Source organism: Cebus imitator, unplaced genomic scaffold (genome assembly GCF_001604975.1).
Source record: "Cebus imitator isolate Cc_AM_T3 unplaced genomic scaffold, Cebus_imitator-1.0 Scaffold18, whole genome shotgun sequence".
In the NCBI taxonomy this organism is placed as follows: Eukaryota; Metazoa; Chordata; class Mammalia; order Primates; family Cebidae; genus Cebus; species Cebus imitator.
Window position 1 is genome coordinate 14,472,880 of NW_016107333.1, and position 13,668 is coordinate 14,486,547.

At 38.5% G+C, this 13,668-nt stretch overlaps 1 protein-coding gene across 1 annotated transcript in view; it reads left to right on the forward strand.

Annotated features, from left to right (window-relative positions):
• The window catches only part of CFAP54 (cilia and flagella associated protein 54), a 361,147-nt gene that overhangs the window by 295,683 nt on the left and 51,796 nt on the right, over positions 1-13,668 (forward strand). Inside the window, exons 65-66 of the mRNA XM_017511466.2 lie at positions 3,344-3,450; positions 8,676-8,817. Of these exons, the coding sequence (XP_017366955.1) occupies positions 3,344-3,450; positions 8,676-8,817 (249 nt within the window). The remainder of the gene's footprint in view (positions 1-3,343; positions 3,451-8,675; positions 8,818-13,668) is intronic.

The window sequence follows — 13,668 nt, forward strand, 5'->3', positions numbered from 1 at the left end:
AAAAAAAAAAAAAAAAACCTTGAATGTCTAACAAAAGGTCTTTATTTTAATGCCTAATTTATTGTTTTCTTGGCATAAAATTCTAGGCTGACAGTTATTTTCCCTGAAGTTGTGAGGGCATTATTCCACTGTCTCTGGCAATCTTGCATTGCTGTTGAGAAGTCTGATCCCATTCTGATTCCTTGTTCTTTTCTTGTGACTCTGGTAGCTCTCAGAATCTTCCCCCTGTCCTGTATGCACTGAAATTCCATGATGCACATTGGTGTGAGTCTTTCATCTGCTATGCTGGATATTTAGGGTGGCCCTTTCAAAATGGAAAGTAATATCCTCCGGTTCATGGAAATTTGTTTATTTAATAATTTCCTCCCTCTGATTATCTTAGTACCTTTTGGAATTTCTATTATGCAGATATTGAACCCATTGGATTAAGTATTTACTTTTCTCATCTTTTCTCCCCTATTATCTATGTTTTTAAATTTAGGTTTTACTTTTGGGGAGATGGAGTCAATTTTATATTTTGAATCTTTTATTGATTATTTAGTTGTTTTGATCATGTTTTTATTTTTAAGTCGTCTTCCTTGTTCTCTGATTGTCCCATTTTATAGTACCCTCTTCTTGTTTCACAGATGCAATATTGTCTTTCTCCGAGGATATTAATTATAGTTTTATTGGAGTTTTCTCCTGATCTTTGTCTTGTCTCTTATTCTGGAAGTTCCCTGCTGTTAGTTTTAGTTTTTGCCTTTCATATCCTGTCTAGTAATTCTTGACTGTCCATTTATGTTTGAAGCAAAGCACTAAAAAACATACTGCGTTAGACATTGATTTATGGGCCTCATTATAGGGTAACTGAAGAAGGAGCCAGTAGTTTCACTGGAGAATGCTGAAATTTCAGTATCTGTAGGTCTTTTCTCTTTGACATGTCAGTTTCCCCAAAGACAATTCTCTTAGACTCCTGCCTAATTTACTACATTCTCATTCAGAATGCAGACTTTCACTTAATTCCAATGTTTTTAATAAAGCACCTGACCCCTGTACCTAATGTCCCTCAGCATAGATCCTCTGATTTAATGACAGCAGAGAGCAAAATGGAATTTCAGCCGAGAGAGGAGGCAAGGGAAAGAAGGAGTCTCCAGGTTGCACCCACCCAGATGGGAGGGAGGTTGTCTAATGTTACTCCCTGTTTGCAGTACCACCCACTCCTGCCTTTAAAGGTACCTCACCCTCCGGGCCCTGAGTTTCTCAGGGTTCTTAGTCATGCTTGTTGTTGACATCCCTCTGAAAGCACTTAGGACACAGCCTTTCCTCTCTGCTGAGTCAGTTTTGTTCTTCCAGGTGCTTTCTGTCCTTCATAGTGTTGCTAATGTCTTTTGTCTGCTTCATCTCCTCTTGAGTACTTTCTGTCCTTGTGGAATGCCTTTGAAAAATACCTTTACTCTTAACTTAGTTTACTTTGTGAGGAAGCAGAGGTAAAGGCATGTGCCTTTAGGGGTGAAGAGTTTTTCCCTCACTTTCTAAAGATTTGGGTATAACATCTACCAGAATAATGCTGACAATAGATTAGCAGGAGAAAAAGCACACAAATTTAGTAATGTGTATAAGCACAGGAAAATAACAAAAGGTTGATTATGCAATTACCCAGAGAGATTCAGAAGCTTATATACCCTTCTTTAGGTATCTTCAGGGAGAGGGAAATTGGGAATATGGGCAATTTTGAGGGGTCATCAATGATTTTTAGGGGAACTGAATGGACCCAAAAGGCAGACAGTAATTTTTAAATGATTCTGTTTGAGTAGGACCAAGAACAGATAATAGCTTGCGGGCAAGTTATGGGAAGAAGAGGGGTAGCACAACACTGCAAGTAAGGGTTGTCTGATTATGCAGGTAGAGTCTCCCAGGCAATCTATTCAAGCTGCCCTCAGGAGATTAGACGAAAAGTCTGTGTGATCATGGTGATGAATTTTAGTCTTTTTTCTTCTTTGGTGCTTGATCTTTCTTGGTTATTGTAAGATCCTTTAAACTGACTGCACCATGGACTACACCATAGTCAAGCCGTGGTGACTCCTGTAACCCATACAGCTCCAGATGGCCTCCAGGAGCCAGAAAGTCTGAAGTAACAGGAAAACCACAAAAGAATAGCTGGCTCCTGCAGTCCATGATTAACCAACCTTGCAACATACTGCCATTGCTCCTGCCTCAACCGTTCCTGCCTCAATTGATAAGCCAACCTTGTGACACTGGACCTTATGACACACACCCCTACCCAGCAATACCCCTGGCTTGCAAAACCAGCCTAAACTGTAACTTTCCACTACCCACCCCAAACCTGTAAAACTAGCTCCTATCACACCATCCTCTGCTGACTGTCTTTTCAGACTCATCCCGATACCACCCAAGTGAATAAACAGCCATGTTGCTGACACAAAGCCTGTTTAGGTGGTCTCTTCATTCAGAGCATGCTTAACAGTTATTTAATGAGATTCCTAGAAAGGGAGTTTCAAGACAATTGTACTTCTTTTGGAAGAAATTTTCTTGGGCAGGTATGGGAACCTCCTGAGAGAGTCCTTACCTGTGCTGGGTTAAAAAAGTCTTGGTTTTGAGGTAGCTTCTAAGGCTAAAGTAATTTCCTTTGTTACTTTGAAGCTCTGTTCTCTGAGCCCCAATACGCCTAATTACTCAGTTTTGATGGGCAGCTCTGGGCAGTAGCTTTCTTATATCTAAAATGAGGGAATTAGACCAGATTATCTCTAAGGTTCTGTGAATCTCAAACACTACAAATCCATGACTAAGTAGGTGCTATATCATATGCAACCGACTCTAAGAATTGTCAGAATCCAAACAACAGGGAAATTACTAGAGCATGAATCATCAAGGGAAGTTTCACCTTAGGTGTGGTGGCTAGAAACTTGCGTGTGGATTGGATAAATGGAGAGAAGAGGAAGGGAACAGCGTAAGTGAATGCATAGAAGTGACTATGCCCACCTATGGGAGTGGTTCATGTTGAGAAGTAACAAGGAACAAAGCTGGATGTTTACCGCATGTATGTTTAGTACTTACTGTAGAGGGCCTTCAAAGGCTGAAATATACACTTAATTGCGGTACAAAATGTCGCTCTTCAAAAATAATATAATATTGTTACTAAATAGTATTTATTTTTATCCTACAACCTTTGTACAATTTTGGTTCACATCATTTCTCTTCCGGGTGAGTTGAAATCCCAATTTTTCTCTTCTAAACAAATATTTTTAAAAATACAGTCGTATTATTTTGTGAACTAATCCTGTATTTTTTTAGATAAACTCTAATTTTGATGTCACATTTTATATCCCTTTTATTTTTCTTATAGGTTTTATTGTTGTATGCATATAATTTGAAGCCTCTGAAGATTTCAGATGTTAGACATTCCACATTTAACAATGTATGTGCTGGCTCTTTATGGATTCCACTGAACAGGCAAGTAAAAAATTCCACAACTCTAGTTGTCTTTGTTGTTATTTCTCATGAGAATAGACTCTTTCAGTAATTGACAAGGTATAGCGTAGGAGGCCTGCTAAAAGACACTTCTAGAAGAATCTTCGTTTTGTTGAGAATAATAATATATTGCAGTGGTTAAGAGCATGAACTCTGAATCCAGCCTGCTTCCTTCAAATACCAGTTGTGTCCCTTATTACCTTCACAGTCTTGGGCAGTTTATGTAACCTCTGTACTTCAGTTTCATTATCAATAAAATGGGAATAATACTAATAATAGTACCGAGGGTTGCCGAAGGAACGGTTCATGATGCTTCATAGAGATTACAGAGAGCACACGGATGTTGTCTGTACTGTAGTTCACCTGTAGTTTCAGTGTGGTTAAAAAATAATTTAATGTGGCTTTGTGTGGAGTTTCATGCTTTGGAAAGCTTAACCACTAGCGCCTGTTCCATCAATGGCCTGGTAAACAGAGAATTAGTGTTTCTCTGTCCTTCCTTGGAGAGTCTTGTTCATGTTCTGTGATTTTCATTTTGAATGACTTCTTGGCATCATCATGAAAGAGACAAAGGCTGTTTCCAGAGCTGGCAGATTTTCAGTTATTCAGTCAATTTATTTATTCCTTCTTTCCTTTCTTTTCTTCTCTTATCCTCTCCTCTCCTTTCCTTCCCCTCCTTCCTCTCCTTTCCTCTATATTTTCATTCAGTCAATTTGTTTCCTTCCTTCTTTTCCTTTTCATTTATTCCTTTTCAAGTGAAATGATTGAAAACCTAGGTTATAGGCTATAGACCAGCACAGCTAAGCAACAAAATCAGGTAATTCTGCACTTGCTTTGTAAATCCAGAAATATAGATTTTTTCCAGACCCACATGATGAAAATGGTGATAATTTCTATAAATTAGAAAGCCAACAAACTGATGAACTTCTTTTTTTATTCCAAAAAGTTTTAAACTTTGGCATACTTCTGATCAATGGTAGGGTTACTAAAATTAGTGACAAGCCCCAGCCACTGAGGCCATCACAGAGGACCATTTCTGACAATCTTTTATCTCCCTGTCCTTTGGTGGCACTGTGAAAATAAACTGTTTCTCTCCTCCTGGGTGACATTCCTGGTGTTCTTATGAGGCTCAAGATTAGTACATGGGAAATTGGTCTTGATCATCCTTTGGAAGGCAAAGTAGGAATAAAATAGGTCATGAAAAATAGGCCAGAGAAGAAACTTGGATAACCTGCAAATTGGGAGATCCTGCTTTTATCATTCACTTCCTCATCTCCTAGTTAAGTTCTCATAAGGAAAAGTATATTCTAATCCTTTGCATTTTCTTTACAGCAAGAAAGGAGACACTAGTGTTCTCAATGAACAGACATAAAGCGTTTTGTGTAGTTCTAAGTGGTAGTTTTGCTGTTGTGGCCAAGATCAAGTTCTCTGCCTACTGTCTCTGCTTTTAAACCCCCTGTCATCCATGTTTCCACTTACAACTGGGTCCTGCCTTCCAGGCCACGGCAAACCATGGGAGAGAGTATGTAGGAGTCAGTAAATGACAGCAGAGGATTTGGGGAGCCCAGACGGGATGGTAGATGCTTGTTTGTGGTGCCAAGGTTTAAAAAGCTGGAGCAGGTATTCACCTGGAGGACAGAAATGAAGAAGTATGTGGGAGGACAGGAAGGTGAGGGGCAAATGCATGCCACAGCACAAAGGAAGGGAGCAGGATGTAGGAAGGTGCAGTCATGGGGTCCAGACCTCCCATGAGATTCCGGTCATCTGATGTTGCTGTTTGCATGAGGACCCAGCCCGCTTTACCCAGTCCCAGATTGCCCTTCAGGGAGCTAGATGGGGCCATTTACTCTGCCAGCCCAGACAGTGAAGTTCTGGACACTCATACACAAGCTGCAACCCAAATGTCAAAGAACAGTTTATCCTTCCTAGAATCCCAAGTATTATTAAGGAAAGCTATGCTATTTGTGGAAGACAAAAAAACTTCTTTCTCTAGGTATTAGAATTACAGAATGGCATTTTAGAATACCATCTTTCCTTTATGTGATTCCTTGTAGTTAAGAACATATATAATTACATCATTTCATCCTTACAAAAGCCTTATGAATTGGATGAAATGGATTTTCTTGTTCCAGTCTTACAGTAGAAGGAACTCCAGGGTCAGAGAGGTTAAGTGAGTAGACTAAGGTTTCATGGCTAGTGTTTGAAGGAACCAAGCATGACTCACTTAGTGTTTCACCTCTTCATCTTCTTTTCTCTCCAATGCATCAGGCAGCTTTTCCAACATTATTGGAGATGACCCATTATTTAAAAAAAAAAATTTTTACTTTAAGTTCTGGGATACATGTGCAGAAAGTGCAGGTTTGTTACATAGGTATACATGTGCCATGGTGGTTTGCTGCACCGATCAACCAGTCATCTAGGTTTTAAGCCCCTCATGCATTAGGTATTTTTCCTAATGCTCTCCCTCCCCTTGTCCAACCCCCCAACAGGCCCTGGTGTGTGATGTTTCCCTCTCTGTGTCCATGTGTTCTCATTGTTCAACTTTCACCTATGAGTGAGAACGTGTGGTGTTTGGTTTTCTGACCCTGTGTTAGTTTGCTGAGGATGCCAGTTTCCAGCTTCATCCATGTCCCTGCAGAGGACCTGAAGTCATTCTTTTTTATAGCTGCGTAGTATTCCATGGTGTATATGTGCCACATTTTCTTTATCCAGTCTGTCATTGATGGGCATTTGGGTTGGTTGCAAGTCTTTGCTGTTGTGAACAGTGCTAAAATAAACATACATGTGTATATGCCTTTATAGTAGAATGATTTATAACCCTTTGGGATTGTATATTCCAGTAATGAGATTGCTGAGTCAATGGTATTTCTGGTTCTAGATCCTTGAGGAATTGCCACAGTGTCTTCCAAATGGTTGAACCAATTTACACTCCCAGCAACAGTATAAAAGCATTCTTATTTCTCCACATCCTCTGCAGCATTTGTTGTTTTCTAACTTTTTAATGATCACCATTCTAACTGGCATGAGATGGTATCTCATTGTGCTTTTGATTTGCATTTCTCTCATGACCAGTGATGATGAGCTTTTCTTCATGTGTTTGCTGGCTACATAAATGTCTTTTGAGAAGTGTATGTTATATCCTTTGCCTACTCTTTGATGGGGTTGTTTTTCTCTTGTAAATTTGTTTAAGTTCCTTGTATCTTTGTCAGATGGATAGATTGTAAAAATTTTCTCCCATTCCGTAGGTTGCCTGTACACTCTGATGATAGTTTCTTTTGCCGTACAGAAGCTCTTAAGTTTAATTAGATCCCATTTGTCAAATTTGGCTTTTATTGCAATTGCTTTTGGTGTTTTAGCCATGGAGTCTTGGCCCATGCCTATGCCCTGAATGGTATTGCCTAGGTTTTTTTCTAGGGTTTTTATGGTTTTCGATTTTTACATTTCAGTCTTTAATCCATCTTGAGTTAATTTTTGTATAAGGTGTAAGGATATGGCTAGCCAGTTTTCTGCATATGGCTAGCCAGTTTTCCCAGCACCATTTATTAAATAGGGAATCTTTCCCCATTGCTTGTTTTTGTCAGGTTTGTCGAAGATCAAATGGTTGTAGATGTGTGGTGTTATTTCTGGGATCTGTGTTCTGTTCCATTGGTCCACATATCTGTTTTGGTACCAGTACCATGCTGTTTGCTTACTGTAGCCTTGTAGTACAGTTTGAAGTCAGGTAGCGTGATGCCTCCAGCTTTGTTCTTTTTGCTTTGAATTATCTTGGCTATATGGGCTATTTTTGGTTCCATATGAGATTTAAAGCAGTTTTTTCTAATTCTGTGAAGAAAGTCAATGGTAGCTTGATGGGGATAGCATTGAATCTATAAATTACTTTGGGCAGTTTGACCGTTTTCACGATAGTGATTCTTCCTACCCATGAGCATAGGATTTTTTTCCAATTGTTTGTGTCCTCTCTTATTTCCTTGAGCTGTGGTTTGTAGTTCTCCTTGGAGAGGTCCTTCACATCCCTTGAAAGTTGTATTCCAAGGTGTTTCATTTTATTTGTAGCAATCCTGAATGGAAGTTCACTCATGATTTAGCTCTCTGCTTGTCAATTATTGGTATGTAGGAGGACCCATTTTTTAATGGATAACTTTTAATGATGTTAAAAGTTTTTCAAGTAAACTTTTAACATTAAATCTTTGCATTTAACTCTTGCCTTTTAAATAGAAAATTTTCTAAGACATACTATATAAATTCAAATCCTCTTGTATGTAGTTACATTTTTAAACTTTTTATTGCTGAGAACTGTCATTCAGATAATCAAGTATTGCACAATGCTGCAGATGAGAATGCTGTGGAAAATTGACATTTTTCCTATGTTCCTGATGTCAGTTTGCTTTGGGGGATCATTTGCTTCTTTTGCATAAAATTTTCTTCCTTCCTTGAATAGAGACATGCATACGCACACATATTTAAACACATACATGCATATGTGTGTTGTGCCTGTAGTGTGGAGTCATGGAGGCCATGCAGGTGGCTGTTTGCCTTCTTCAACTGTAAGCCTTTCCACCTTCTGCCTCCACGCCCTGGTCCACTCTGCCTTCAGGACATCAACAGTTTACTGGCCTGTGAACCCTGTCTTCAGCATCATGGCCAGTGTCCTCCTTTGGCTTTTATTTTTCCATTTTTCTTCATTCTTCTCACCACCTCCCTTCCTCCACCCTCTCCACCCCCGTTTGCAAGACACATGCAATACATTGAATTGTTATGGGTCCCTTGATTGGCCTTTTAGAGTCATTGCTAACATGTCATAATTCTTACCTGCAGGTCAGCCAGACAGAGCATGGTGTTAAGATGTCCATAGAAGTAAATATTTTGTTCCTGCCTAGATTTTGTTTCCCTACATAGATAATTATTTTCTTTATTTTCATCTTCAGCAAATTTTTTAAATGTGTGTCTTTCTTCATTGTGATTTTGCAATTTCAATTATTTTTTATCTGAGTGTATAACAAGACCATAAACATTATGAAAGTTAAGACTCCGTCTTTTTGCTGATGTTTTTTGAATGAAGGGAATGACTGAATGAATGATGCTTGGCCACGTTAGAAGCCTAATCGTCAAATAACTGAGGGTTTACTTTATACAAGTTATTGATTCTACAAATAAACAAATGCTTTTCTTAACTCTTCAAAATAAAATACACATATATTTGTTATTTTCAGGGTTATTGCAATTCATGAGAAATTATCTAATCTTGTACAAATAGCTGAAATATCATTGCCAGCAGCTCCTGAAATTACCTCAAATGAAAACGTATATGACATAGGAGACGTGGAAGAGGAATCAATTGATAATGAAATGGAAGTAAGTTGTTCAATAATGGAAAATGACGTCGCTATAGATTATCTTTTATATCCTCAAAGCAGAACTGTGTAACTCGACTTGAACTCTGTGGTTCTTCTGCCTCTAATTTATTCAGAGTGCAAAACATGACTCAACTTTTTTGACCTGTATATTGTATGCCTCCTGAAGGTCTGAGGGTCTTCTAAGCATATGAATTACAAGAATTTGGTGGTGAATGAATACAAACCAATCCAGATAAATCATTCAGCTGTAACTGTGAATCCCAAGTGATAATGCTTTGTGACTTTGCAATATTACTTTATCTTTTTTCACTCTAAATCTATTATTTAAACATTTTTATTATCCAAATAGTGTGTGAAGAGAAACCAGAAAATATAGGTAGGCATATTTTTTCAGACCTTTTATATGCATATATATTTTTCTAACAAAAAAAGGCTATTTGTATAGTGTGCTATTAAGTCTGATCAGACAGCTGAGTTGTTTTTCTGATGACTGATATTTGTGTTTTGGAGGAGAGGGGAGTTTTTTCTCCCATCCTGAGTTCTGAGTTCTCCTGGGGCACAGCAGACAGTTAAATGGAAGCAGAAATGTCAGCGTCATTACTGATAAAGCTGAATAGCGAATTTGGCTTTAGGTCTGTGGCCAAATGAGCACATTAATATTTTACCCCTGAATTAGCCAGACTTGCCTACCTAGTCATGCAGTCATCTGGCACATCCATGTAACCACAGGGTTTCCCCATTTCCCTTCTCCCCCACTCAAGCTTACTGCATGGAGAGCAGACAATAATCGTTCTGCAGGTAGAGTGCATCCAAAAAGTATAAATAAAGATTGCCCCGAAGGGGCTGAGCCTAGAATGCTCTGGTGCTTTTCCCAAACTCATGGATGAGATAAGTCACTCTACTCTTTTGGGGGTAAAATGATCTAAAAGAAGCTGGAAGTGTCCTGGGTTCTTTGGGAGAGACATGGAAATTCCTTATTCTTTATGGAAATGAGAAGGGAAGGGAATATGTGTTCTCCCCTAATTGTGTGTTCCTTAAATTTCCATTTGTACCTTAATTTCTTGAGAGATATATTCTGTATTTAGTGTAGCTGTTTAAAAAAAAATATCTAAAAGGCTTAAAATGAAAAAAGGCAGTCTGCTGCCTACCCAACCTCTCCTCACTCCACAATTCTGCTCTGCAAAGGCAACCACTTTCCACTCTTTTAGCTCCTGCTTTTGTTATTTGCTTTCACATCTACAAATAATATTCAGTGTCAGTCATGAAAAATGGGGTAACGAAAAGCCTCCAAATCTGAGTGAGTCAACTGGGGGCCTGCTTCATGCCTCCTCATGCCAGCATCTAGGTGAGTGGAACATTCATCATGGAATATCACCAGTCACTGTGGCAGAGGGGAAAGAAGGGACACATCACACATTGGCTCATAAAACTTCCATCATATCACTTCCACTAACAGTTCATTAGCCAAATAATTTATATGCTGTACCAACAATTCTGCCCCGATTTGGAAGACAGAAAGCCAGACAAAATGATGAATCATGCTGAAAGCCAGAAATTATTGTTTTTTTCTGGAGATATCAATTTTAGACAATATGTATTGATTTCCTGTCTGATATATATGGATTTAGCTCATTTACACTTCTCCCCAACTTCTTCTTTTCCCTTTTCTTCTACATATTGTTACATCACAAAATTTAATGAAATCAATGTTCAGTGTTACGACCCTGTAAATGATGTTCACAGCTGAGTCAAGTGATATGCTATAGTTATTTTTCTTTCTTGACTTGTATTTTATTCTTAATGTTTTTTCTTTCCTTGTCTTTTATTCTTAATGTTTTCTCAGTCATTACATCAGAACTTTCATATGTTCATCCATAGATTTTTACTCAAGTATTCATACTTATCAAATAACGTCTCAAACCCCTTTCCCTCCTGGAGCCTCCTACTCTTCTGCTCCAGTTGAAGACTGACTGCTCTCATGCCTGCTGCATAGCTCTGCTTCTGGGCTTTCCTTGTACCACTTTTTGGGTTGAATTCTCAGCTACTTGAGTCCCTAGCATCACTTTTCCACAACTCTTGCCCACAAAACAAAGTTTATTCACCATTTCTTCATTCAACATCTGTTGAATGCCTCCTACTTGCCATGGAGTGGGAATTGGAGATGAGCAAGACACAGAGAGGACCCTTAGGAGCTTATGGCCTAGTGAGAGCAATAGGAGAGGCAGACTCTTGCCTCACTCTGCTGAGATCAGAGTAGAGGAAACACTTAATTCCACCCATCTCTCCCGCTTTTAGGATCTTCCCTTTATTTTTGGTCTAGTATATCTTTTTTACTTAAATCATTTTCTGTTAGGAATATTTAATTGGTCATCAATAACAAAACATTTTTAATTCTGAAAGAATATTATTAGTTTGGCTTTGTTTTCTTGTTTACTTCATCTATACGGTTTCATTATGTGAAAGTGTAAAGGTTAGCAATTTTCCTAATTTTTAGAAGATAGTTGTTAGCCTTTTTAGTCTGAATTCACCAGTATAAGGAATGAATGGAATTTTCATTATTATAAAAGCAGCAAGCCTAACTGTAAGAGAATCTACTGGGCAAGTACAGCTAGCCTTTGCAAAATGCTGCTTTCCAGCATTTATGTCTTCTGTGCTCTGTGCCTGGGTATATCACGGAGCAGATGTCTTAGAAATTTGGTTGCACATCCTTTTTGGTGTCCTCAAACGTTGCAACATGAATTATGATACTTAATGACGTCCTGTGTGCTTATAAGAAATCCCTCAATAGACCTGATAACTCAAACTATCCCAAACTTGGGAGGTTTTATAGCTATAGATACAGCTATAGATTTCTTTTATAAAGTGCATGATTGCCCTTTCATGTATATTTCCAAAAAGAATTCGGCTCTCTATTTTCCTACTCCTTTTGTAGAATAGCTACAGTGACAGTTTTTAAGCCAAAGACCAAATTTACCATCTTGCTGTTTTTGAGCCATGGTCTAGAATATTCTTTGCTGAAATCCTCCCTAAATTCACTACTATATAGTTCATATATGGAAAATTATTATTTTCCTGTGAGCCCATTTTCAGCTTAGATTGTCTGAGGCAGGAGAGTGAGCTTCTGTTAGAGTAATGATTCTGGATTGTACTCTCTGCCACTCAGCTTTACTACTGAACGTCCGTCTCTCAGATTTTCCTGGAGCTAATTTTCCTCTCAACTCCAAAATGATCTTTTCATTCAAATGCTGCTCTGAGATGGAGAGATGGGCTCTTTGGGTGGACTGGGAGTCACCAAAACACCTGTGGTGGGCAGATGTAGATATCGAATTCATCACAATTAACCCGGCATTAAATCTAAACAAATAAGAAATAAATGAGGATGAGGGCATGGCGGTGTTTGAAGGTAGGCGGAGTCTGAGGACCTACATTGCCTTAGGAAAGGCTTATGGCTTGCTTTCCTGTTCTGACTGGAATGGTGGGTGTGCGTGGGTCAACCCTTGAGTAGAACAAACACTTTTCACTCTTGATGTTCTTCTTCATGTTTTTGAATTTGTTTTATTCTCCAACTTAGAAAGTGTTTCTTCAGCTTTAATGTGGGGCATTTTAGGTGTTTTCTGTCTCTGTTAGTTCTATACATAAAGAATGTCACCAGGCGGAAGGAACACTAATATTTGTTTAGGTGAATTGGCAAGCAAATTAGCTCACAGCGTTTGAAAGTTGAGAAATGAAATTACATAATTTTTTTTCTTTTTTCCACAATACTAATGAGCACTTTATTTTTAAAAAGGCTCAATTCTGGGTTATATCAAATAACTTCCATTGACTAAATCTGCTAGTTTGTTGTCATGACAACCTTCACTTGGAGCTAATTAGAAGTTAACTAGGACACTTCTAAAGAGATCAATTCTGGTCTGGAATTGGACAGGATTTCAGAGCTTTCATAATCTAATATATTTATTTCTATTACATTATAGATTGTCGGTGGGTGATTGAATATAAGGGTGCAGAAAATGTGTCTTTGGTTGATATGGAGAGAAGGTAGTGAATCTTGTTCTCCTTCTCACTCCTTTCTTTATTTCCTTCCCCCACCCCCAAAACCCTAGGGTCCAGAATAAGCCAAGAACTTCAGAACACATATATTAATTTAACATGTATTGAGAGGGCTACAGAACAGGTGTTTCAATCACTTTTGGCTTGAAAACCTTGTGTGTCCTTTTTTCTAAAATGAACAACACTGGCTCCAAATGGCTGAGTTATTTTAATCTGTCATTCACTGTTAAATGGGAGTGTTCAGAAGCTGTCAGGTGTTCTGAAGCACATGAAAAATGCAAAGCATCCTGATTTTAAGACGCAGACACTTTATTTGGAATGATAGCATACTGATATGAAAAGTTTAAAATATGCTTGCCAAGTCACCTAAGGTTAGTTCAGCAAACATTTGTGAAGTGCCTGGGTTGTAAGACAATTAAAATAAACATATAGGCAGTATATCCCAAATATTAAAGTACTGTTAGAACACAGAGCAAGATACAATTGGAAATCAGCATCAATTAACAAATTCTTTTTCAGGAACTATTATGTGCAAACTATTTCCAGGCCTGAGGAGGTGAGAATGCACAGAAATCAATATAACCAAGTCCCCGTCACAGAGGAGCTTAATCAATGTACGAGTGTGGCCATAGGTACCCAGATGTTGTTCCTAATGAGCCAGCCACCCAGTAGCTCTGTCTTAGCAAAGTGTGGCTGTCGCTCCTAATGAGCCAGCCACCCAGTAGCTCTGTCTTAGCAAAGTGTGGCAATCAGTCTCATGTTCAAAACCATTGAAAATAATCTAAATCTTTACAGTCTC